Raw genomic sequence first — 24,936 nt, forward strand, 5'->3', positions numbered from 1 at the left:
ACATGCCAGTTTCTCATACATTCATTTTATCATTGGAGAGAGATGACACTAAGTCAATGTTAAAGGTGCTATACCTGATTTTTATTGTCTTAAATTTTTTTTTTTTTAAAAACAGTTCATTTTACCTTATGCATTCTGAGCATCCTAATTATTCAAAGCAATGAATTTATAAGTGCTTTTCACAGATCTCAGAAACCACTACAGAGCTTTGCCATAATAGTAAAGCAAACAACTAGCATGCTAACATGTTAACACGCACTACCTGATTATCAGATAAAATGCTTGATTAGGTACACGCAGCATACAGCTGACATATTTTGACCTTGAGGGCTGCTTATACAATATATCTGTACTGGGACAAGACAGATTTGCTCAAATACATGGGAAAAAATCGGGTACAGGGCCTTTAAGGCTATAGAGGGGATGGTGTTGACAGCTCAGTACAAAACAGAGATTTAAAGGAAAGCAGGGTATTAAAGGCTTCAGGGACAGGGATTTGAACTTGCGCTAAAAACTGGGCGTCTCCATGTACAGCGGAGTGCACCTGCTCAATGATGAAACCTATGCTGCTACACAACGGGAGAAATACAGAACAAGGCTTTTCAAATCCAACTGGAGCAACCATCAAGTAACAAGCCATAAATCAGAAAGTTACAATAATTTTTGGAAGTTCTTGAAACACTTTAAAGACAGTATTTCAAGAAGAAAACACAGCAATCTTTTTAATTCAGTATTCAGAGGGTTGCAGAAGCCTGAGAATGTATTGTCTCCTGCAATCTCCCCCTAGAATTATTAATCTCCCAACATGTACTATGAGACACTACTTGAAACTGGGTGGGCTGAAGATTTTACCAAATTAACTCAAAATTAATGCTTTTTGTCTATTCTTCTCTTTAGTTTATTTATTACTACAGATATGTCAGTTGAGTGTGGTTGTCTCTTGCTTCACTAACTCAACTATCTACTTCTAGAGTTACTTTTAAAGCAGAGGTGAAGTAAAACCAAGAAAAGTCATCCAAATTACTGTATGGTTTGTATCCTTCAATCTCACTTTTCTATCCCTTTGACAGACAAGTAGTAGAAACCAGTGGGTGCCATGAAAGCAAAAACTATTTACAAAAGCTCCAACAGTCTCACCTGAATAAAGACAATATCCATTTAATAGTATAATAAACTTAAAACATTTACTTTTCATGTTGCCACTGGGTACTATATTTGTGCAGACGATAAAACAAACTATTCATTAAAGCTTTGAAATCTTTCTCAGAAGTACAGGGTGAAGATTTTAGTTTTAGTATAACACCATATGCATACAGTGTGCACAGTGTGACCATGGTAACAGCAATAAATGATAGATGCAGAACGTGGATGTATTGCAAAGGTCAAATGATGAAGAGAATCAAAAATAGCATTAATTCATGTCTTTGAGCTTCCTGTTATATGCAACATTTTAAGAACTTTTTCCCATTCAGAAGCTATGTTTTATTTTAAGTTGTTAGTTGCTATGGCAAGAGTCCTATTTTTTCTATAGAAGGTTGAATTATGAACGTCTATGACTCATTACAATACAATCTCATTACTCAAGTGTGGCATTCTGCTATATATTTATTGCAGTTCATGTTTTTTTTAATCAGTATTGTACCTTTAGAACATTTTGGGGGGGATACTTCTGCTTTATGGTTTGGTTTCAACATTATCATTATCTGTTTCACTATAGATTAAGATCCATTTGAGTTGTGTTTGAAATGGCATAGACCCCTTTTACAAACAGTGTCCAGACTTGTACATCTAAACAGCATTTTTGCTTTGGCTTTTATTGCCCATTCAAAAAGAAATCAAACAGTAAGCATCCATGTGTCAAGTTGCCTATATTTTAGTGTGCACTGCAGGTAACATTATTTTCATATGATTTAGAATACTGTACTGTTTCACTTTAACGCAGCAGTGATTTTGTTGACAATATCAACAACATCAAACACAAGCCCATCACTTTGTACATAAATCCCCATTATCAGCAGTATTCAGAGTCCTAGATGCTCAAGTAACCGTGTCACAACAAAACAAAAATGCAAGGCTAAATTCCCCTGCCTATAATCAAAAGCATTCCTGATGCCAGACGGTCCATCGATGAATGCAAGCATGACAAATTAGCTATGAACTCTACATAAAAGGCTCCTCTCCTCATAACGGAGCAGATCATTAGTGAATTTGTGCCATGAGAACCCAGAGACTGCTCAGATATGCATTTAAAGTAATTCTGAAGGTCTAAAATACTCAAAGCCTTATAAGCTTATATAGGCATGTAACTAATGGATTCTCTATGCACTAGAGGAGTACAGACAATGCAATGGCTCTTTGAGAATAGTAGTTGCCATGACACTGGATTTAAATTTGAAATATTTAACATCATGGATTTATTTTTTATTTTTCATTTTTTTTAATCGATGGTTGTGTAAAGTGCTTATAATTGCAGTGAATAATTAGTATGTTACAAAGGAATATATTTGGAAAGTGAGAAAGCTTTGGATCACTGCTAAAATGAACTAGTTTTATTTTCACATTTCAAGACAGTAAAAATCTAGGACATTTTTTTATTTAAACCCTTAGCTATCTTTGGTCCCAGTTGTCAATACTACATCAATACTATTAGATTTAAGAAAACATACGATTTGTGGTAGAGGTCACATGCAACGAAGCACATATATTTAATTTATCAAATGCACCAAACCTGGACGTTGAAAGTTGACTAGTGCTCTTATGTAACAGCCTATTGTCACAGGTGAAGTCATTGGTGCAGGATGCTGTAGTTTGCTGTCGTCACAGAGACAAGTTTAGTGGGGGAAGCCCGGTGAGTCATCTGCTCTAAACTTATCTGCGTCTGACCCTGTCTACTCACTATGGGACTGACCAGACACTTGACAATACACTTCTCATCACTAATGCAAGAAACAGAGTCATCCACTGAGCTCCAATGAACTGAAGTGTCCAGAAGTCTAAAGGTTATGGACACAGAGGCAAATATCAGGAACAAAAAAGTTGTATTTGAAAAACAACATAAATATTTGTTTGCCATTGCTCGTCACTGAGCATACACAGTATCCATGGTTTTCAGAATGATGAGAAATTAGGACAGTTGCCACAGTAATTGACAAACTATTATATTGTTTGAAATGGGAAAAAACTTCCAAATGTTGCATATAGGCTAATAGGAAGCTGAAATCCATGAGTAAAAACAAAAGAAAAACTCATAGGAAACTACTCAAGAAAATGCAAGTGAAATTGTTTATGTTGTAAAATAAGAATAAATATATCAAAAAACAAAAATCAGATTCTCACCATTGTATAATTTAAAATTATTTGAAATGAGCTGATTTGTTTTGGTGGGAAATTGCCTTGTTTTTTTTTCAATTGACAAAAGATATGCAATTGTTAGAAGAGACAAGCTGCTTGTGCATAATATAAACAGTATTGGGTCACAATTAAAAACACAGGAATAACGTAATCTACAGTGTGTTCATTTGTATGTTATAAATCCTTTGAAATGTGTAAATACACCATATATCTTGGAGTTATAACCCCACTTCTGCATGACCTTTCAGCCACTGATCCCATGATCCATTGTTTTACTTGCACTGATTCTTCACAGATGAAATTGCATTGTTGCGAGATGTGAAGATGTGAGCAACGCAAGCAACCCAAAACAGAGAAAATCACTTAGGCAGTCAACAAAGTGGGTCAAAGCCTTGTTATGTATGCTACAGGAGCTGCCTGTAACGCACTGCTATTTCTGGACTAGACCGCTCTGAGGCACAGAAAGAGCTCGGGTCAAAAGAAAAAACACATAAAAGACTAAAACTGCATCTGCTGCATATGACTGAAGTCATTGTACAAAGTGTCGCTAAGTAATCTCCCGCTTGCTAACATGCTAACATCCCTCTTCCCTCTATATCCTCTACAGCAGTGTTTGTCAACCGGGGGTACTTAGGATCATAGTATATTTGAATTCAAATGTACCTTGAATTAAATGTTTTCATCATTAAGAATGTTTTGGAGGATTACAGACAATTTAATTCAAATATGACAACATAACACTATATACTACTAAACAGTACTAATACTAAGCTATTTGCCTTGTAGTCGAGTTGGGGGTACACAGAGAAAGAAAGGTTGGGAACCACTGCTCTATAGTACCACAGCTCTGGGATGTCCCACATCAATAATGACTGAATGCCTCAATGGAAAATGATGTGGGCTTTGCTGTGGGGACCTTGACAAAAACTTATGGAGACACATGAGACGAGAGTAAATGAACACAATGGAAAGTGTCAGAGTTACAAAGTCTCAAGTGTGAAGTGACATGAAGCCTGTGTGTGTGAGACCTGTGGCTGATGTGAGTCCAACCAATACACAGAGATCAGTGAAACAAGGAGCCTTTATATCCTACTGTGTAAGATCTGAAGTGGTGCATTGTGGGAATGGATGTCAATATTATTCAGCTGATCGATAGTAATGATTATACAGGTCACAATGTAACCATAAGGACAAAAATCTGTCTAATATATTTTGTTACAACAACACACAGTGTAAGTTTGATTCAAAAGCAAATTATATGTGCACTTTAACAGATACATCATTTGTTTGTCTCCATGGAGATGTTATTGCTTTGCTCAGAATGTTCCACAGCATGGTATTAAACTTATCTATATCCTCGAAGACAGACAGTTCAGGCCACCAGTCCACGTTGCGTTAGATCTGTGGAGAGGGGACTCCGCTCACAGTGCATGTTTCTTGAGGTACTTCTTTAGCAATAAAACACCAGTATTTGAATACATGCAAGATAATGTCATATTGTGGGCCATTCTAGGGTAAACGATTTCTCTAGGGTAAGCAGTAGGTCATGGACCATAGTGCACCTTTAATAAATCTGAATGATATATATGTGGGCCAGCAGTAAATATATATTGTCAAAGTTCACAATTGATCAACTAATTACCTTTGTGGTAAGGTTTTGTGGTATAAATTAACTGTGATAACACAGTTGGCAGAGTATTTGTCCACTGATTTGAAGGTTGGTGGTTTGAATCCTGCTCTAGACATAAACATCATTGGTTGGTGTTGCAATTTCAGGTCCCACAGATGAAGACGCTTGTGCAAGACACTTAACCCACCTTGCCCCAAGTGTCTGCATACATGGTGTGTGAATGTGTGTGTGAATAGGAGAGTGGTTCCCTCATGTAAAGTGTTATATAAAAATTTGTTATATAAAAAATGTACCATTTACCATAACATTTGTAACAGTGATTATATTATACTTATTGGTGGTTTTCAGACTCTAGAATGTGATGATGTCATACTCTCCAAATGGGAGGCAAGAGCCAGTTTTACCTATTGATTACATAGTATTTTTATTAAAATATCTAAAAAGTAAATTCACAAATGTTGAACCTGATCATTTCTATTGTGACTGGACCCTAAATCCCACTATGTCACAATAAAAATCAGCATTTTAACAATGTTTTTAACATCTGTATTATATATTATTTGCCTTTATAATGTTGTGATGTCCTCTGAAACCCAGCAATTGGTCAGTCTAATGCAATTTATATCAATTAAAACTTACTAGCATCTTAACAAAGCAGCATTTACATCCTTAACCAGTTCCTGTTGATTTTAGTCATTATTACAGCAACTTTAAGCCCGAGGGGGGGAGAGTCACACAGACAACCATTCATTCATTCAATTACATAACACAACATATTCCTCATTCAGATCATGCACAAAAGACTGAATTGATAACCTTCACCAACAAAGCCTGCTAATCCTGCTTCATACGTCACTATTACTCTGGGTTAAGTCACCTACTCTATTTGGTCCATTTACATCACCACGTTGGCCGCAAAATGACTCAACTGTTGCCATGGAAATCCCACAAAGACCTAAGCCAGACGGTGGTGGGTCGCTGCCTATTAAAACGATATACAACCAAGGAGAAAACACATAAGACTTCAACCAGTTACCCCCCGGGCCACAAAAACATGCATGTACAATACGAACCCTTGTGTAAGTCAAACATATGCATCTCTTGTGATTATACTGACAATATTGTGCAAACTTCATGCTCTTTTTCTTCATTACACACACAGTGGAAACACAAGGCGGGATTGTTCATAAGGTAAATGAGCAGCAGGTCAGAGAGGAGTCATGAGGACATCTCCAGGGGGTAAAGATTGTGAAAGAAGCATGAAATGTACTGCAAACTCTGTACACATGTTTTGGAATAGATTTACATTGCCAAGGTATTCCACAAATAGAGAGTTTAGTTTCAACTCTTTCTGAATTGTATTAATAAAGGTTTACTTTTCTAGTGGTGGATCCATTATTGGAAAGTTCAACAGTATGACATTAAACAAATCATGTATTCAATTACAGGTGTTTTTATTGCTAAACAAATGCATTGGAACACATGTATTCTTTCTGAGAGCTGCTTGCCTGATAACTATATCTTTGAACATAAATTGGAAGCTGCATGTAGCTTAATTGTAGCTTTATAACAATGAAAATGGATAGCAACAAGCAACAACAGGCAATCCCATTTTTACTAAGGAAAACACGCCAAGAAATAAGATATGCATATTTACCATTCATCAAAATACACAGATGATACAAACCAAATAAATTATCATGATAATTTGTTTTCGAGACAGGGATGGCTCTGCAGCACCGTCCAAGTCTGACAGATTACTGAGGGAGGAAAATGAATGGGGGACATTTGCATATAACTGACAATAATAGATTAACGGGTAGATATTCTCACCTGTGCATCATAACTTCGAGAGACCATTTGCCAGAGGTCAAACATAAAATACAAGAGCTTTGTGGGGAAAAAAAAAATACTCACACAATATTCTTTTAAATACCCAAAGTATATATTTTTGATACTGCAGTTGTTACTTCGTTTTGATTAGTAAAAGCAGGTGCGTTAGTAAAATACTTTGTAATAACCTACACTACTCATAATAACATTTTTTATTGTATTATTTATTTTTCTTAACAAGGACAGTAAAACACCACAGGTAACTGAGGTCTTATACTAATGGTTTCTAATTAATTTAGTATTATACTTCCATAGTATTCATTGTTTATTTGTTCAGTATTTTTGAGTAATAAACTTTACTTCTGCATTAGTAATATGATGATGTACTTTACTTGTAGTACAGAACTGAAGAAGCGACTAGAATGAGCAGTGTGTTTTATATTTCTAAAATAATTATATATAAACAGACACACTGTCGTATAAATAGGGTGCTCTGCTGGTTTCCTGTTGACACCGCCCCCCCAATGTCAGAGTAGTGACAGTGACACCTGAGCTCAGGGCTGACTCCGCATTAAAGTTTAACAAACGTCATGCGGAGACGAGACACAAGAGCAGCTACATAACAGCACGAGGGACAAAAGTGTACTGACAGTGATGTACCGTAACAATTAGCAAGACCAATAATGGTATTACTATATTTGTAGTTCACACCTAATCCATCAGTCTATCACTTTGTATAGAGATGGTAAATAAGCCTGATGGAAAATACTTACAATAGGACAATAAAAATCTAATAGTGATCGGATCCCATTCATGTGATGATCTGCCATTTTGGTCATATTGTCATATTGTGATTCACTATTTTAAAAACAGACTGAGTGAGTGACAGCTGGATTTAACCAATCACAATGAAGTGTGAACTGTCATAAGCCTTTATCTCATTTCATGACTTTATTTACATCTTGAAGGCAATACAAAATAAAAGTGTTTGAATCATGATGAAATTGAAAACGTGGTGAGACTCATGGCTAAGTTGCTGCCTGTTTTTACACTATTTGCAGAATAATAACTGCCAATAGTGTAACACAATAGTGCATTTGTTGTTTAACCAAATGCTCAAGCGTTGGGGAATGAGTTGCAAGACTTAAAATGCTGCACATAGGCCTACACACAAGACTTTCACATCCCCTGAGTTATTATGAGGTCAAAGCAACTCAATGCCATTGGTATGAGATACGCAAGCCCTAATTATGTTTTCTCCTAAACTTTGCTTTCTTTGATTAAATATGAGCCAAAGCAAAATCAAAATAATTATGTCATGTGCTCCGAGCCTGCAGCCCTATTCCCCCAAGGCCAACGTGAAAGCAGAGTGAAAAATCTACCACATGATAAATAGACCACAAGGCATAAAAAATTAGAAGAAGAAAAATGGTTTCCAACTTTCTACTAAGCGCGCAATGAATGAGGAGATAGACTTTGCAGTGCACACGATAATGTAGAGCTAACAAGGGCATAGGCTGTACTCCATCAAGTGACACACAAACTGGGAGTACTGAAATGTACAATAGCATATTACCACATTAAATGTAGTTCATACAGATTCTCAGTATCACGTTTCTTAGTCCTGCAGACTCACAAATGATCTCATATCATCCAATCATGTTAATAAGACAAATGAATCAGAAATACTACATAGTAACTGTAAATGGTAAAAGACAATTGGATCCTAATGGTTTAACAGCTCACTAGAAGAGATTAAATCAAATCAATAGTGTACTACAAGCATACACTGTATACATAAATGGACATCGCTAACCTGCTAGCCGCAGCATTCTAAATAGGAAGAGATCATGGGAACGCTTCCGGCTCCATCGACTGGCTGCAATTCACTCCCGCCCCTCTCTCTGTAACTGCTGCTGTCAGGCTTGTCATTTTGGTCTTAAATGTTTGTATTAACCCGATCTACATATACAAATCAGGACAATACATAGACATATCAGGTGTCTTCTTTTCCCGAGGTTGCTCCTGCTAACATTAGCAACAGGTCTGATTGGCAGTGTTGCTAAGCATTCGCTCCCTGCTAAAGCAGCGGTTCGTGCGAAAAGGGGCATTTACCTTTAACAGCCTCACTCCAGATTGGCTCTTTGATTACTAAGCTGCTCGCAGTCAGACTTCCAAATATGGAACTGGGCTCAAAATTCGTCCCTATGACTGCTCGCCTCGATGAGCGTCATTTGATTGGAGTCGGATGCTTTGGGACGTCACACCACCCTTAGTGCACTTCTTTATACAGTCTATGGCTACAAGCCGTTTATGAATATGAACTGTTTTGACCATGCTAAAATATGAATAATCAAAAAAACATAATAAAATATGCAGTTGACATTTGATATAGATGTATAAAGATGACATGAGGTAGAAAACTACCTCAAAAACCTATTCAAATTAAGCGATTGAAAATGTTCCAGTCTTATACATTTGTAACCCAAAATGATCTAACTGGTAATGCCTTTGGTAAAGATTTTATGAAGCTATGGGTCATTTCATTTGGCTAGTCACATTTTCACACATTTACTGCATGCACTCTTCGAAGTTTACAGAAAAGAGAAAAAGACAGACTACAAGTCCTACTGACACTGGCTTTGTAAACATGTGAAACATTTGGAAAAGCCACAAATTATCGTCTATTTGTGAAGTCAAAGCCCAGCAGGATTTTGGGAGTGGTAACCCAATGTGATGTAATTTCCTCTGTTGACGGTGCAGTGAGTGGAGCAGGTTAAAGTCCACAGAGGGCGTGTGAGTGTGTGTTCAAAGTGAAGCCGCTGCTAGAAACAACTGAGCTAATGTTTGTTATCGTCAGAGGAGGATGTGGACAACGTCAGTGTAAACAGTGTGGTTGTCGTGGTAACTGGGTGGAATAAGGTCACGTGACAGACCATGACAGAATGTAGAATATTATTGGGAGATAATCTTGAGTACACAATGCCAAATTCCCACTGATGATTTCCAATCATAATGTTTTTTTTATGCCGAGATACAGTGCAAGGCTTATTGAGATGACAATATATGAATTCACATTTAATAACTTCATAATTGGAAAGTAAATATATTATTATAAAAACAAACTGCTCTGGGCTAGCCAAGGCAATTTGGGAAAAGCTTACAGAATATCTTTCTTAATCTTTCTTAATAGCACAGTCTCTCCCTTAAGAGTCATTTTAATGTGTTAATTAGTTGCAAATAAAACATAACATAACAGGCACTGGGAACCATACGGTTTATTGTTTCTATCCATGTAAATTTCCAATGTAATTTTTATGTAACAGTGCAAAAACCTCTGTGCAAATAGACACTTCTTCATAATTTGGACATACTGCTCAAACAGAACTCTTCTCCTGAGATTTCTATTGCCAATTTTCCTCCTATTTTGGAAACATGCAGTATATGTATGATCACTACATCTTCCTAGAAACCCTCTTGTGTATAATTTCAACAAAGTGTGCAAGTGATGCAACTTCAGGTCAGGGCGGTCCATAAATTATGAGAAAAGTTTAGAAGTTTCTCACATAAACCTATGACTAAACACTGCAGTATGAGTAGCAAAAGCCAAGATCAAACTTCAAAATATTGTTTGCAGTTGTTCATTTATCATTGACATCTTTGGATTTATTTTGAACAAAACCGCCCATTATTGTTAAATGCACAATTCTTTGACATAAGTATTATAATAGGTCATTAAGGTATTGTGCAGTATAAAAAGATTGCATATTGAATACATAAAGAAAGCTATTTCAGTTCGCAGAGCCGCCCAAGACTCTCCCTTTCAGAGCTAATTGCTTTTGAGCAGGGCAGGTGAAGCATCGTTAAACTGAGGTGCAGCTCCCGGACAAAAGCACAGACACAGAGCTGACGTCCAAATGAAAGAGTGCAGAAGACAGAGGAAGAAACGTGATGAGTTTGAGAAACAGCAGAGAAGATTAAAGGAGGTGTAAAATGGCAAACAGACAGAAGACGGACAAGGTGATGGTATAGATTTTCAAATCGAAATATTATTGTGCATTGTTGGTTATTGTTTAGGAAATATTTACCATTCAGATGTAAATTAATGAATGAAGTACATAAAAACACACTGGTACAATTCTAGTACTTAAGTCACTTTAGATGCTTATTCTTGTCCAGATTCTTTACGATATTGTTCATACTTAAGTTGTAGCTTTTAGTTGTACACTCGCTGCACAGTGTTATGTTAGATTCAAGACTCTTTTAGTTATTTATGTTGATTTTGAATGCATATTTCTATTCACTGTGCGTTGTGGGACAAATAAAGGTTCTCTTATGCTATTTTATTATTGATACAGAACCATTGTTGATATGAGAATTAATCAACACATTTTATATGGAAAAATGTGTCTCCTGTACTTTCACTTATGAGAGCTCTGTAAAGACAACACTAGTGGCAAGGCTGAGTGGGTAGAACTGATGCCTCACAACAAGAATATTCTAGGTTTGCATAATCTCCTTCAGCATTTTACTCACTGCTCCAGGCAGGTTTTCCCAATGATACTGAATGATGATAAGATGTAGTGGACAAATAGACAATGAGTTATATTTGTTGTCCTGTCTTCTAGATTTCTCTCTCTAAATAATCTTCCATCATTAAATCTGCAAATATTTAAACTCTGCTATTGTCAACCATACAAAGTTTAACTAAACGCCTTTCAGCCAATCACAAACAACCATTAAGCATTGAGCATTATTGATTATGCAAAACTTTCTTCCCTCGCACTGGCCAAGCTCTCACGGCTGACCCCATGTGTCAACCACCAACACAAACACTTCTTCTAATGATGTTGATGATCAAACCTCTGCCACCCACTGCGTCTCCACACCTCATTGCTGCTCAGAGGTGAAGCATGAAACTAATGTCATTATGTCAAGTCCTGTTAGCCGTAACCCTGGTTTAGCCTTTATCCATTAGCATATTGTAGCACCTTGCAAGCATAAATACCCACTTAAATAATAATAAGGCTGCTGTGTGAATGCTAATTATGTTCCCAATAAACGGTAATCTTGTATGTTGTGAGTATTAGCGCACATGTACAATAGGGTGCACAGGCAGCATGTTTGACAAATAGCTTCATTATAACTGAACAGCACAGGAGCCAAGAAGGCTATAAGACAGATGATTGTAATTTATGTTCATCTCAACACAGCTATTTGTACAAATCTGATGGATAGACATGACAACTGGTCTTCATTTGTGCTAAACAGAGTAAATGTGAAATATTAATTGTTATTGATGAGGAGAGGTCAACAGCAGTATGATTTAAAAAACTGGATTTGAACATTATACAAAATCGTACAGCAACAAATAACAATCTAAGGGTGAATTTGATGACCCAAGAAGTAACGAAATAAAAACATATTAAATTAACAATTGTCATACCCAACCTAAAACATGTAGCTACAATTGGCTCAATCCCCAGCTAGGGGTCTATAGAAAAAAAAGCAAGAGTGTGGCATTGAAAGATGGGTCAAATGTGGACAAACTTCCCTATGGTGACAAATAAGCTTAAGGTAACATATCCTGTAAAATGTTAAAAAGAAAACAAACTGAAGAGTGAAGACTGAATGATGCTCACAAAATGTACACTGGAAAAAATACCATAAAAAAACATACATTTTCAACAGTACTTAACAATTTTCCTTAAAATTTGTATATTACTGTAGATTATCCAAGGTAATGCCCCCAAAATCTGGGCAGGATTCTCAAGTTTGAATTTACGGTGTAGTGCAATATTTATTCTCTTGGAGCACATGTGTTTGGCTTTGTCTTTGTCTCATGACAGAATTAGTGCGAGTTCTGCTGTATAGTTTGACCCAGTCCTCTGATTTTAGCAATGCTGAACTTGCATTTTCATTGAAATTACATTTATGAAAAACAAGGAATCAAAAGGTCTCATTCATTAAATGTGGCTCTGGCTTTGTCTGTGTAATTCTTTACATTAGCTGCAAATACTGATGTGTTTTTTTTGTTTTGTTTTTTTGTCAGTAGTATGCACCGTGCTGATAAAATTTTATTGCCAAATAACCTACCTTTGCCAAAACTTTGTTGGCAGCAATATTATTTATAAGACACATTAGTATGAGTACTAGTTTCTTGCAAAGCTGTCTTATGCTATGTTATTAGTTTCAAATGCCATGCCATTTGTTTCAAATTATTGATTGTGTCGTTGATTGCCAAATATCTGCTGTAATTTCTGAAATAGGAACAATTTGATTAATGTTAGTGATTTTTGTTTTCAGGTGTCCAGAGGTAAAATATTGCATGTTTCTTTATACACTGTTAAATTTGGGGTCAATAGTTCATTTTCAATGTGTGTTGTTTCAGTCAAAAAAGTAAGACAACACTGTATAATGCATTGCTTTAAATGTGTGTTGACATAATGAGGCTACTTTATGTAAAATAAAGTAAATAAAATATTGAAAATATTTTAGTGTGTGTTCAAATATTTACATGTTCCTGTAATCAAATTGTGGTGAAATGAATTGTTGCATGGATTTGCATTTTTTTTAATAAAAAGTTATTGTTTCTAAGCTAATGTGTATAAAGGACTTTTATTTTGAAAAGCACAATAGCCTTTAACAGTAAAGAAGTCATAAAATCACAATCATTATTGTATATTAACAACACAAATTTATCTTACAGTGTAGTTAATGCGTAGGAGCAATTACTGAAAGTGGAAACAAAGTTAGTTAAGATATGCATCAAAAATAGTGGCAGGGTTGAATAGAGATGGATGACTGCAGTGCTATGCCTTAAAAAGAGCAGATGAAAGGTTAAGATTTACTGGTGTAGCCCAGTGGCTCTCAAACTTATCACACCAAGTATCACCAAGATAATATTTAGCTTTTTTGAGTACCATCAGATCTAAACCCGGACTTTATCGGGTAAAAATTAGGACTAAAAAGGTCTATAATGAAACTGAACAATGGATAAGGTTGTTCTGAATAATAAGCTACTCAAAGGAGGATAATACATTTCTAGATTTTAACTAAAAGAAATACTGAAACTGCAGAGGGCCGTGCAAAAGGCAGTTCCCATACCACTAGTGGTACACATACCACAGTTGGAGAAACATTGGTATACCATATAGTCATATATTTCTTTATTTAAGTGCATTTGACAGTAAGAAATATGTTAAAATCTAGCAGTGGTTTTGTCTGCCTACAAGGTTTTAGAATTGATCTCACTTTTGCACCAAACCCATCATACTTTTCGATTGAGTTTCCATTCCTGACAGCTATTGCTACTGCCTGTTTTGGGAAATAATGTTACACTGAGCTCACTGACAGCTAATCAGAGCAATATCAGCAGGTGGGAGAAAAACAGCATGGTCTCAATGTGCAAAGTTAGAATTGTCAGGTGAGATTACCACAGCTGTAAGTTTACACAAACAATCATATATACACTGACCAAGAATAGCATTACAAACCAGACAGCTTGAAAACACAGGTTGTCTATTCCTCATTGCACATTTTAGCTTAAAACTTGTCTTCAAAGTTGAGGTCACAGTAATCTGACAAGTGTAAGTAAGATAGCAGGCTAAATGGTGACAGCTAAATGTATCTATCAAAATTGTCAAGGATAAATAATGGCAATGGCTCAGAATCAGAAAGCACCTGCAGGGATAACTGAGTATATACTTTTGTTGTGTCCATGGGCAAGACATTTCACCTGTCTTAACTCCAGTGCTTGTGTGGTCATTACATACACTGTTCTAGCAAAAAAAATAATAATAATAATAAAAAAAAAAAGGAATTAACTTGACATTTTGATAACCTTTCAGACTTAATTATTCTTATTAACTTGACAGAGCAAATAAATAGTAAATTACACAAAATTATAAGACACTTACAAATGAAATATTATTAAGCTTGACAATTCAATTTTACTCTGATGAACATTTCAGCTTTTTCGAATTATAATTTTAAGACTCCATGCTGCTTTTAATGATGCAAATTCCCTAGTGTGCAACTAATGAAGGTTTTCTTATTTTATTTGATTAACAGTCATTCCTGCTTCCGTCTGTATCTTGCATTGCTGAACTCTGTCTAACAAGCCCAGCTATCCAGGGGTATCCGAATGATGAACAACTATGCCTGTTGCCATAGTGATTAACAATGTAAAACAAAATAATATATCTTTTGAATGGGAAAAAGTTCTTAACAATGTTGCAGGAACCCACGAATAGCATCAGTTTTTCTCTTTGTGAAAGTGACAGACCGGTCCAGCTGTCGGCAGTGGCTGGAGACGTTGTCAAGCTCCACTGAGAAGCACGGGGATTCATTAGTCACAGGTTTCACCCATCAATCACATACTAACTATTTCTTGCTGCAGAATATGACACTGCACAATATAACTAACACAAAATGGATGTCTAGCTAACAATGAAGCCATTAACAACAGTCAGAGCGTAACTGAATTTCACTATGGTCATTTTCAAAGCTGATGGAGTGACAGTAATTATTGAACACTGCATTGCAATTTGTTGGAACAATTGTAAACAACATTATTTTGTCCCTTGCGGACTACGGCAACAAAAAGAGGCCATTTCATATGTTGGAGATTATCCTTTCCCCAGCTCACAATAATAGATTTTCTCTCACTGCGTCTAACCTTGACATTTGTAAACTGAATTCACACTTACACACTCAACACTAAAAATGGAACAAACTGGAACTAAACCCGGAGCTAAACCTGGACTAAACCCGGAGCTAAACCTGGACTAGACCTGGGTTAAACCAGGACTAAGGGAGGACCAAACCAATTCTACATCAGGACTAAACCAGGATCAAACAAGGACAAGTGTGAATGCAGCTATATTCTTCTCCCTGCACTCCACGAAGCATATTTTGCTTTTACTAATAATACAAAATTGTGTTACAGCATTTTCCATCCACAGAGAAAAAAAACATGAAAACGGTTAACAAATACTATACCTAAGTAAATGAGTTATAGTTGTGACGTTGTGAGGATTAGGCCTTCCTGTTTCTGCTGTTTTCATTCAGTTTACATAGCATTATGGTGGATTAATGGAGCGGGCGGCGTTTCAGAGATAAATTTAACTCAAGAGTCTGAACCTCTTCTGACCCATATCTTTAATGCAGCAATAACATACTGATGGAGACGCTTTATTAGGTACTCCTGGATGTGTATTTACAAGGGCTGAAGATACAAGACCCACATGACCCCTGACAATGACTCCATATGGGCAGGTTAACTTAAGGAGGCTCATATTAAAGATACAGGTGCACAAAAATCATAGATGAAAAAAATCACCCAAACTTTTCTGACAATTTGTTATGCATGTCCACCATGTTGAAAATCCCCCTACCAAGAAAAGACATGCAAATATATGTGGACCTGTGCCTCTAAATCACAAGTGTCAAACTCAAGGCCTGTGGGCTAAATGTGGCCCTCCACATCGTTTTATGTGGCCCTTGACAGGATAAATTAAAAGGTATGATGGTCTTAAAATGTCATTTTATCAGGAGATACACAGTTACACAGACATATTTTTACATCTAGGCAAATACATATATAGTATTTGTAACATGAATAAGTAATAAATACAGAGGCAGTTAATTAACAAGTTAAAAAAGTAGTTAGATTTATTTAACATCTGGCCTTTTGAGAGCAGCTATTTTGCTGATGTGGCCCTCGGTGAAAATGTGTTTGACACTCCTGCGCTAAATTGTAAAAATCTAATAGTCCATATTCATTCACAGCTGAAAGCAATAGGAAGAGACAAAAACTTTCTATAGCCAAACAAGAAGTTGCTTGTCGAGTTAAGTTGTCATTGCAACCATTTGTAGGCTTTTACAACAGATGCCCTTCCTAATACAGCCCTTTGCAAGTATCCAGGCTTGAGACCATACTAGTCTTGGCTGCTTATGTGAAATGCCTTGTATTGTTATTAATGCATTATTAATCAACTGCTAATTGTAATGAAAATATTTAGGCCTCTATAAATCTCCTCATCAGGGTGACAGTAGCTTAGCTGATAAAGTGTTTACCACTGAGGGTTGGCGGTTTGAATCCCGCTCTGGCAGATCCACTAACCCACAGGTTGGGCCTAGAAGGTGGAAAGGCGTTATATAAAAAATGTGACCTGTGACCATCTGAGCTTGGCTTGTAAGTACACATTGACATCTACATTGGTACACACAAAAACATCTATGCAGATTAATCTATGAATAACTCAAAAATAATGAGTATAAAATTAAACGTAATAATGTAATTACTTTGAGACCCCAAATGGTAGGTTATCTAAGGTCACGTTCACCTGATGTCTCCTTTCCCCTGGACAAAATGAGGTGGGCTCCAAGGTCGTGGTACAAATATGACCAAGTTACCTGTGCATGCCCAACGGTCAGCCGGCTGGGGGAGTCTAAATAAGACTAATTGCACCTTCTGTTCCTCATCTGCAGATACAGATTACAGCTCATTACTGCAGAGATACGCCCCAGTGGACTTGGACAAATAACCAAGCAACACATAACTGTGCAGCCGTATATTTTTTCGAATAATTGGTTTTATCTTTTCAAACACATTAAAGCTCTTGTCTCCCAGACCTCCGGCCCTGCTTCCAGTCACTTTTTAGGAGCTGATAAATGCTGCTTAGGGGTTTCAGCAGCTCTGCCAAGTCTACTCAGGTGGGCATTAGCCGCGGTAATACTTTTCCTATTGATCACTGCCTCCTGCCTGCTCTCAGACAGCCAGGCAGGGGAGGTACAAGACAGGAAAACATCTCTGTGTCAGCTTCATCTATTACCAATGTCTGTCAGCCAAGGAAAACAAGTAGTTGTCATTATAACTTGGCAAGCAAGAGACTGGGTGGACAAGTGGTAAATGTATGTATTTTCTGTGGCCACATACAAATCTATGCGAGCTTAGAAAAGCTATCCATGGCTTTCAGAATGATGAAAAATTAGGACCGTTGCTACAGTGATTAACAATTAAAGATTATCTCTTTTGAAAAAAAGTTGCTGTAATGGGAAGGTGAAACCAATGAATAGTGAGCAAATCTGACAAGACTAGATGTAAAATTAATGTAATGTAAAAGTAATGCAAACACAAAAATATAAACCAACACCAATAGGAGTAGGTCTAACACTAACGCAGGCAACTGTCAAGCCTTCAATATTACATTCACTCACCAGAGGCAATTCATAGCAACGTGTAGTTTGCCACTCAATGAATAAAAGATCCAAATCTAAAGATAGACATGGAAGATTGTACATGGCAGTAAGAGTGGTACACTGCTGGGAAAATTGTGGAAAACTACTTTCTAACCCTGTAGTTTAGACCTCTACAAAAATTTTCTAAAATGTATGAGATTTTTGTATTACTTAAGCAGTTACTATTTTTATTCTCTCAAATGAAAATGCTCCCCCATGTGTAAAATGTGCTTTGTTATAAAAATTGCAATTCGAACTCTCCCCCCCCCCAATCCCCACAAAAACTGTTCAGCCTCAGCCTATACTACACTGATTATAAGCCCAACACTGAGCCAGTCTACAACCTGTAATTGATTGTTGGTTGCTTGTTATGTAACTGCCACAAAGGAGTGAAACCACTTGATCCAAATTGCTGAAGGCACAGTGTTGACATTTGACATGCACGTTCATTTACAGTTACAGGGTGGAGTCGACAAACACAAACGAACACTTATTGAGCCAAAACTCCTGTTATAAATAAAAGACTTTGACTATACAAGATTTTTCTTTTACATACAGGAAAAACTTCTGTATCCTCCTGCATAGCCTCCATCAGAGAGCATAACATCCAAACGCAGCCACATTTGATCTGCCCAGTCATTACTGAGAATAACTCATTCAATTTTACACACTCCAGAGAATCAAAATTTCACAAACAACACAAACAAAAATCAGGTCTGTCTCATATGAACTGTCACTGTAAAGAGGATAATTCAAAATGCAACAAATGCATATTGTCTCTTATGGTTTTCTTAAAGTCAGGCACAGACTGATACCTATGGAGTACTGTAACTCACAGTCTATGACAGATAGCCAACCTAATGGACATGTTTGAAATCACATCTTATTTTAAATTAGTGGGAAATGTTGCAGTTTAGTAATAGCTTTAGGCCTGGTTTATTCACTGTTTAAGTCCTCATCTCATCAGTAGCGAGGTACAGCATATTCTTGTTGTCTTGCTATGGATAATATGACCTAATACGACCTTTGACATACCACCTTTGATATTTCACACATGAACAAGCTTTTCATCATTTTCACAGTTCTGAAACCCCCATGGCACAACTGTCCTTATAAAGACGAGGGTGGTTGGACAGTGGGCAGTGGGCTACCCAGCAAGGATAGACATGGACCCGGGAAACAACCCAGCCTCCTGCTCCAGGCTTCAATCAATCACAGCTGATAGCCCTCTGCAAACGTGACCTATAGTGACAGCTACTCTGTGCGTACCAGCTGAGCGGCAAACAGCCCGCGCCAATGACAAAACAGATAATGATGGCATACAGGCAAAACATTTACCTAAGCAAATAAGAGTAAACGCTATAATGGTGAGTAGATGTTGCCCCTTACCTTCCAACTGTTTGGTTGGCGAGCTGTCTCATTCGATTGAACTGCTTCTTCATCTTGTGTTTTTCTGCGTTACCACCGAGAGGTAGAGCCGCTCCACAGATCTCATTGATGGGGTAAAGTCAGATCTCCGCAGTGATCTGTGTCGGACGGAGCAGGGGCAGACTTCAGGCGGCCGCTTCGTGCATCTCCACCGGGAGTCACGCTTAATTTACCCACATTTTCGTCGCCGAGCCCCGGGTCTCCGTCACCTCTCCGCTCCGCTGCGACCACAGATGCTGCTGCTGCTGGACCAGTATTCCTCTCCCTCGCCCTGCGCTGACAGCTCTCTGCTGTCGACCGCGATCTGCCCTGGTGCATTGTGGGAAATTGAGTTCTAATAGACAAAAGCAAAGAGAAAAGCGATATCACAGGCGTGCTTTTATTTTATTTTTTCTGCACGATTTGTATATACATTACCCCATGTATAGCAAATGATTTAAATACATTTTAAATTCACTTTGGTAAACGAATATGCATGGATATGTGACACAGGAGTAGATCGGTTATGTATTGCCATAAAGTATAGTTGACAAAAATATATATATACTTAGAAAACCTTATTCCGTAAGAGCTGCAATTTTCTGTGCAGGTCAGATGCATACACAGTCTGAATCTATAGTCAATTGCTGATGATGACTGATCTATAAGATCCATAGACACATAGCACCACCTTGTGGTTAGTACTGTTGTATGCAGCGTAGTGATGTCATCTTCCATTGTAGCTCGACAGGGGGCGCAGTAGAGAATCTGGATTTCTGAGCCACAGAAGAAGGCTCTGACTGAAGTTTACTAGCTTAGTGAGTTGAATGACATTTGTGCAAGTTTATTATAGTGTGTCGTGTTTTGACAACAACGCACCTGATCGTTGGAATAGAGCACCATTGCTCTGGCCTTATTTGCCTCGACAACACTGTGAAAAATGCGGGATCGGACAAAAGAATTAGGAAATGTGAGTTTTCAAGATAATAGCTAGTTTTAGCCTTAGCATGCTAACCTGCTAACTCTGACAAGTTCATTATTGTTGTCGATCAGCTGATGCATCCTTGGTTAAATGTTACTCCGTTGTGAAAATACCCGGTGCTGTTAGAAAATTCTGTGCTAATAAGTGTAAGCTTGCCTCCTGTTTTCTGTAAGAGTGCTGTTGGATTGACTTCCGTTCCGTTGGATTGGTCCTCTCAAAGCCTGCTTCAGGGCTGGGCAGCGGCTGATGCCAGTGACACACAGACAGTATCAGAGATCCTTTAACTGTGTCCATTGTTTCTGTCTCTGTCTGCTCTCTTAATCATAACAACAGAAGGCTGAGTCCTCGGATGAAGATGAGGAGGGCAGAGCGCTCGTGGTCAAGCCTGGACCCTCTTCAGCCAAAGAGGACAAGGAGAACGAAACCTTCTTCAAAAAGGTGCACATTTAATAACACTACATGCTAGTCAGGCGAGTAATATTTAATACAGATGGGGGGGGGGGGTCTTGGGTTTAGTCTATAATTGGAAAGATCAGGCTCAATATTTGTGCATTTATCTTTTAGATATTTCATGGCAAATCAATGGAAAATCTAGGTCTAGCCTCCCATCTGGGATTTTTAATATCTTTCTAGAATCTGAAATCACCAATAGACTTAAGTTGGTTTCCTCCGCATTATTATAGAGTTTACTGAAATGTGCTCAATTACACTTTTCTGTTTACTCTGAAATTCTGTGTGCAATTTCAAAAGTCCCCAAAATGTGAAGTGAAACCTAAAGGAGAAGTGCATGGCTTCAGCTACCCACAAAGCCTACAGCATCTAGATCTATACCGGTATTTTGTCCGAGCACTCACAGAGGGATTGTGATATTGGCAATTAAAGCTTTGACACCATGGATATTTTAAAAAAGGTATGTGTAAATTGAACTTGAAGACGTAATCTCTATTTTGCTAAATGTTAGAGATATTATAATTGTCCAGGCAGGATCTATAGCAATAGAGGATTGAATTCTGTCAACTGGACAAAAGGTTTTAGATTGAATATCTTTCTCCACCAATCCATGTTTTAAATGACAGTGAATGACATGTTATTGTAGAAGTCAAATGTGTATATATGTGTTTAAAGAGTGACATTATTTTAAATTGGCACGTGTTTTTATTGTCCTAAGGCTCAAGAGATCCAAGAGGGCCTGCAGAGCCTGAAGAGAATGGTTTCTGACCTTGAGAACAAGCAGAAAACTGTCCTGGGTGTGGCTTTACCCGAAGACAGTAAGTAATGCTTTGGTCACAGTTAAACTGTATAATATGTACTGTAATGTATAATAATGATCCCTTAAGTATCAAAACATTGACCATACATGTGCTTTGCATTAGGTATGAAGAAAGAGCTTCAGACTCTGAGAGATGCAATCAAAACAATGGCTGGACAAATACAGAAAAAACTAAAAAGTGAGTAATTTTTTCAGCCTCCTTTATTAAAATACAAATTATATCATCATTTGATACATACATATTGACCTTTTCAAAGGCATTGAACCTAAAAAGGGAGAAAATGGTGATGGGACATATATATCCATAAGTACTAGGATTCAGCGGACACAGGTGAATATATTGTCTTTATTTTTGCATATCTTTACTGCCAATGTCAATTGTGTAAAGTTTATCTAATAGTTGAATTTTTTCCATAGCACGGCGTTTTATCCAAGGAGTTTGTTGAGTTGATGGGCCACTGCAACACCATTCAGGCTCAATACAGGGATCGTAATGTGGAACGGATACAAAGGCAACTTAAAATAAGTAAGTACATGGAGAATTACAACAGCATTAATAAGTATAGTAAGTTTTTGCTTATTTTGATAAGCTAAAACAGTATAAAAACACAAGTGAGAAGTAAGATGTTACTGTGCTGTTGTTGCTAAAGGGACTTTCTTTACATTGTTTACTTCTAGTTTCTGCTACATAAATTAAATGAATGAAGTATTTCCAAGTAACGTCTAATATATTGTTAATCTTTAGCTGGGACCAATGTCACAGATGAAGAGCTTGACACTATGTTAGAAAGTGGACAAACTGATGTCTTCACTCAAAATGTGAGTAATCGTGACCTTCAATGACCTCAAACCAGAAAGCCCCAGATTCTCTTTCACTTTCACTATTATACAGGAGCCCTACTGTAAATATGTTTTGATAATTGAGAATGTGCTTTCTTGTAGCTTTTCTTATTGCTTAAATTGGATAACTCTTTGGGTAAGAAGAAATGGTCACAATGATAGTATAGTGAAACCTAGTAGTTGATATGTGTAAATGTACTATAAGTAAGTAAACACTTTTAATATCAATTCTCTTTTTTCTGTTTTCTCTGTCGATTGCCACAGATCTTGAATGATGCCAAAGCTACAAAACAGGCTCTAAATGAGATTGAGTCCAGACATGATGAAATTCTTAAATTGGAGAAGAGCATACGGGACCTGCACGAAATGTTTCAGTACCTCGCAATGGAGGTGGAGGCACAGGTAACAAGATTTCATTTTATTTTATTTTTGTGTGTGGTTAATAGTTTATTTAGCCCGAGTGCCAGAAGCTGCCAAAGGGCCTATTAATATTGTAAAGTGAAGCAACAAGCCAAAAATCTGTCCAATGCAATGTCCTGACAGAAATTTTGGCGTAGACAAACCAAATTTGGTAACTAGATGCATCATGGCAATAGTAACTAAAGATTATATTGTGACCACCCCTCCCTTATAGACCAAGTTTGCCATCTTGGGTTTAAAAAAAAAAAAGGGTTAGGATTAGGGTTAAGGGGTTAGGGTAGGATTAGGTTTATTTTAGGGGGTACGATTAGGGTTAAGGTCAGGGTCATGTTTAGGGGTTAGGCTTAGAGGTATGGGTAAGAGCTAGATCTAGGTTTAGGCTGAGGTTAGGGTGAGGCGTGGCTTAGGTGTAGGGGTGGAGCACGGCGTAGGCACAGGCGAGGGCTGATTATTGCCGTTGGCGGCTATATTTTTTATTTATTTTCCTTTTTTTTTCTAAGGGAGAAATGGTTGACAGGATTGAAACGAACATCAAACAATCTTCTAACTATGTGGAAAAAGCTAAAGAAAATACAGCGAAGGCAGTTACATATCAAGCTAAGGCACGCAAGGTACAGTGTACAATCCTCTAATAATACATTGCTTTGTTTCTTGTTTTTAACGTATGTACTCTAATAATAGTTTTGGTGTTTTTTTGCAGAAGAAAATGTGGATTGCAGTGTGCTTAGCCATCTTGATTCTCATCCTAGTCATCTCGTTGTTTTCTGCTTTTGGTTAGATTTGGTAACACAGGTGGGTTTGTACCATCACCTATAGGCTCTTAAAAAGTCTTTTATATTTGAGCCAACAGGATGAACAGATGAATTTTGAGTTTCATCCTTTGGCTTAGTTCAAATTTTCCCTGTGTTTAACCCTTATGTCACATTGTGGGTCTTTTTTATTTGTTTGGAGATGTGGCGTCATAAAGTGGATCTTGTTTCACATATTACAAAGTTTAAACAATCTAATTTGTTTATACATTTTAAATCTAAAACTGCTGGCTTGTACAATAGGATTTAAGGATTAAAAACTGTTACAGCGGTGTACCCTCTCCTTTTTTATTAAGGGGATTTAAGTGGCCTTATTATAGGCAGACTGCAGTATTCGACACTGGCGCTGATCATACTGTACTCAGGAAATATTTGTTGATTTTTTTTAATTTTTATTATTATTAAGTTAATTGGAAATTTAAAGTTTTATACAGTATGAATTTTAGCTATAGGGAAACTAATATAATTGTACATAACCTCACTGTTGAGACATACTTTTATCAATATATAAGACTTGAAAGGTTTTTAAAATGCCTGTATGTAACAAGTGTAAATATGTTTTGCTAATTAACAATTCATCTGCTTTTAAGTGTATAAAAGTTTCCTAATGTCTTCCTCTGCCACTTTTTGTATCCACCTTAATTGTATTTACCATTGGAAATGTAGCTGCTGCAGAGATGGTGGCAACAAGGCAAACTTGTAAAACCGTGCCTTCTCCCTGATCTGAAGCACTGCACTGAATTTGAAAAGGATAGAGTGACTTACGCAATTCACAGCAATAGTTTTAACACTTTTTCCTTTTATCCTGAGAGATTTTATTTTACAGTTGTCATATTGTTCATTATGTTTTATATATTTATTTTTCACTACTTCAATGATGGTAGATCAGGCTACTTTTGGACCACACTCTAGCCAATGTTTTTTTCTCATAGATTGATTGGCGTAGGCACCTGTTTATCAGCAGTAGCTAAACGCTTTATGAAATAATGAGAATCGAACAAAACCTTGACATTATAGCTTCTATGTAGTTGCAGTACTGTTATGGAAATACTCATTTAACATCCGTTTTTAAAATAAATTCCACCATGCTATATTACACCTGTCTCTTGTATGTTTATTTTACACTTCAGTTTAAAAATAAAACTTAAGA

General features: G+C 37.0%; 2 protein-coding genes across 6 annotated transcripts in view; one reads left to right on the forward strand and one right to left on the reverse strand.

Annotated features, from left to right (window-relative positions):
• The window catches only part of LOC117387268 (rho GTPase-activating protein 44-like), a 63,533-nt gene extending 43,755 nt beyond the window's left edge, over positions 1-19,778 (reverse strand). For 3 of the 4 annotated variants that reach the window (XM_033984721.2, XM_055229658.1, XM_033984723.2), the window contains exon 1: positions 19,448-19,758. In XM_033984721.2, the coding sequence (XP_033840612.1) occupies positions 19,448-19,500 (53 nt within the window). In that variant the 5' untranslated portion in view covers positions 19,501-19,758. Of the gene's footprint in view, positions 1-19,447 lie in introns of all 4 variants that reach the window. The other variant, XM_033984722.2, reaches the window with a different exon arrangement.
• Positions 19,779-20,215: 437 nt separating this feature from the next.
• stx4 (syntaxin 4) lies at positions 20,216-24,936 on the forward strand. Of its 2 annotated transcripts, XM_033984719.2 has the most exons (10): positions 20,216-20,435; positions 20,781-20,885; positions 21,616-21,715; positions 21,821-21,895; positions 21,975-22,048; positions 22,135-22,243; positions 22,463-22,536; positions 22,822-22,959; positions 23,478-23,588; positions 23,678-24,936. In XM_033984719.2, exons 1-10 carry the CDS (start codon positions 20,406-20,408, stop codon positions 23,753-23,755), a joined length of 894 nt encoding a protein of 297 aa, XP_033840610.1. In that variant the 5' UTR covers positions 20,216-20,405; the 3' UTR covers positions 23,756-24,936. The 2 variants fall into 2 exon arrangements, with proteins under 2 accessions (XP_033840610.1, XP_033840611.1); XM_033984720.2 differs by lacking the exons at positions 20,216-20,435; positions 20,781-20,885 and adding an exon at positions 21,292-21,357 and having other exon boundaries at positions 23,678-24,906.

Source organism: Periophthalmus magnuspinnatus, chromosome 19, assembly GCF_009829125.3.
Source record: "Periophthalmus magnuspinnatus isolate fPerMag1 chromosome 19, fPerMag1.2.pri, whole genome shotgun sequence".
Lineage (NCBI taxonomy): Eukaryota > Metazoa > Chordata > Actinopteri > Gobiiformes > Gobiidae > Periophthalmus > Periophthalmus magnuspinnatus.

Bases quoted from the DNA above. Each gene is read 5' to 3' on its own strand.
- stx4 (XM_033984719.2), top strand. From the start codon at position 20,406: ATGCGGGATCGGACAAAAGAATTAGGAAAT. The intron at 20,886-21,615 runs GTGCACATTTAA...TATTGTCCTAAG, and splicing joins ACGAAACCTTCTTCAAAAAG to GCTCAAGAGATCCAAGAGGG. The intron at 21,716-21,820 runs GTAAGTAATGCT...GCTTTGCATTAG, and splicing joins TGTGGCTTTACCCGAAGACA to GTATGAAGAAAGAGCTTCAG.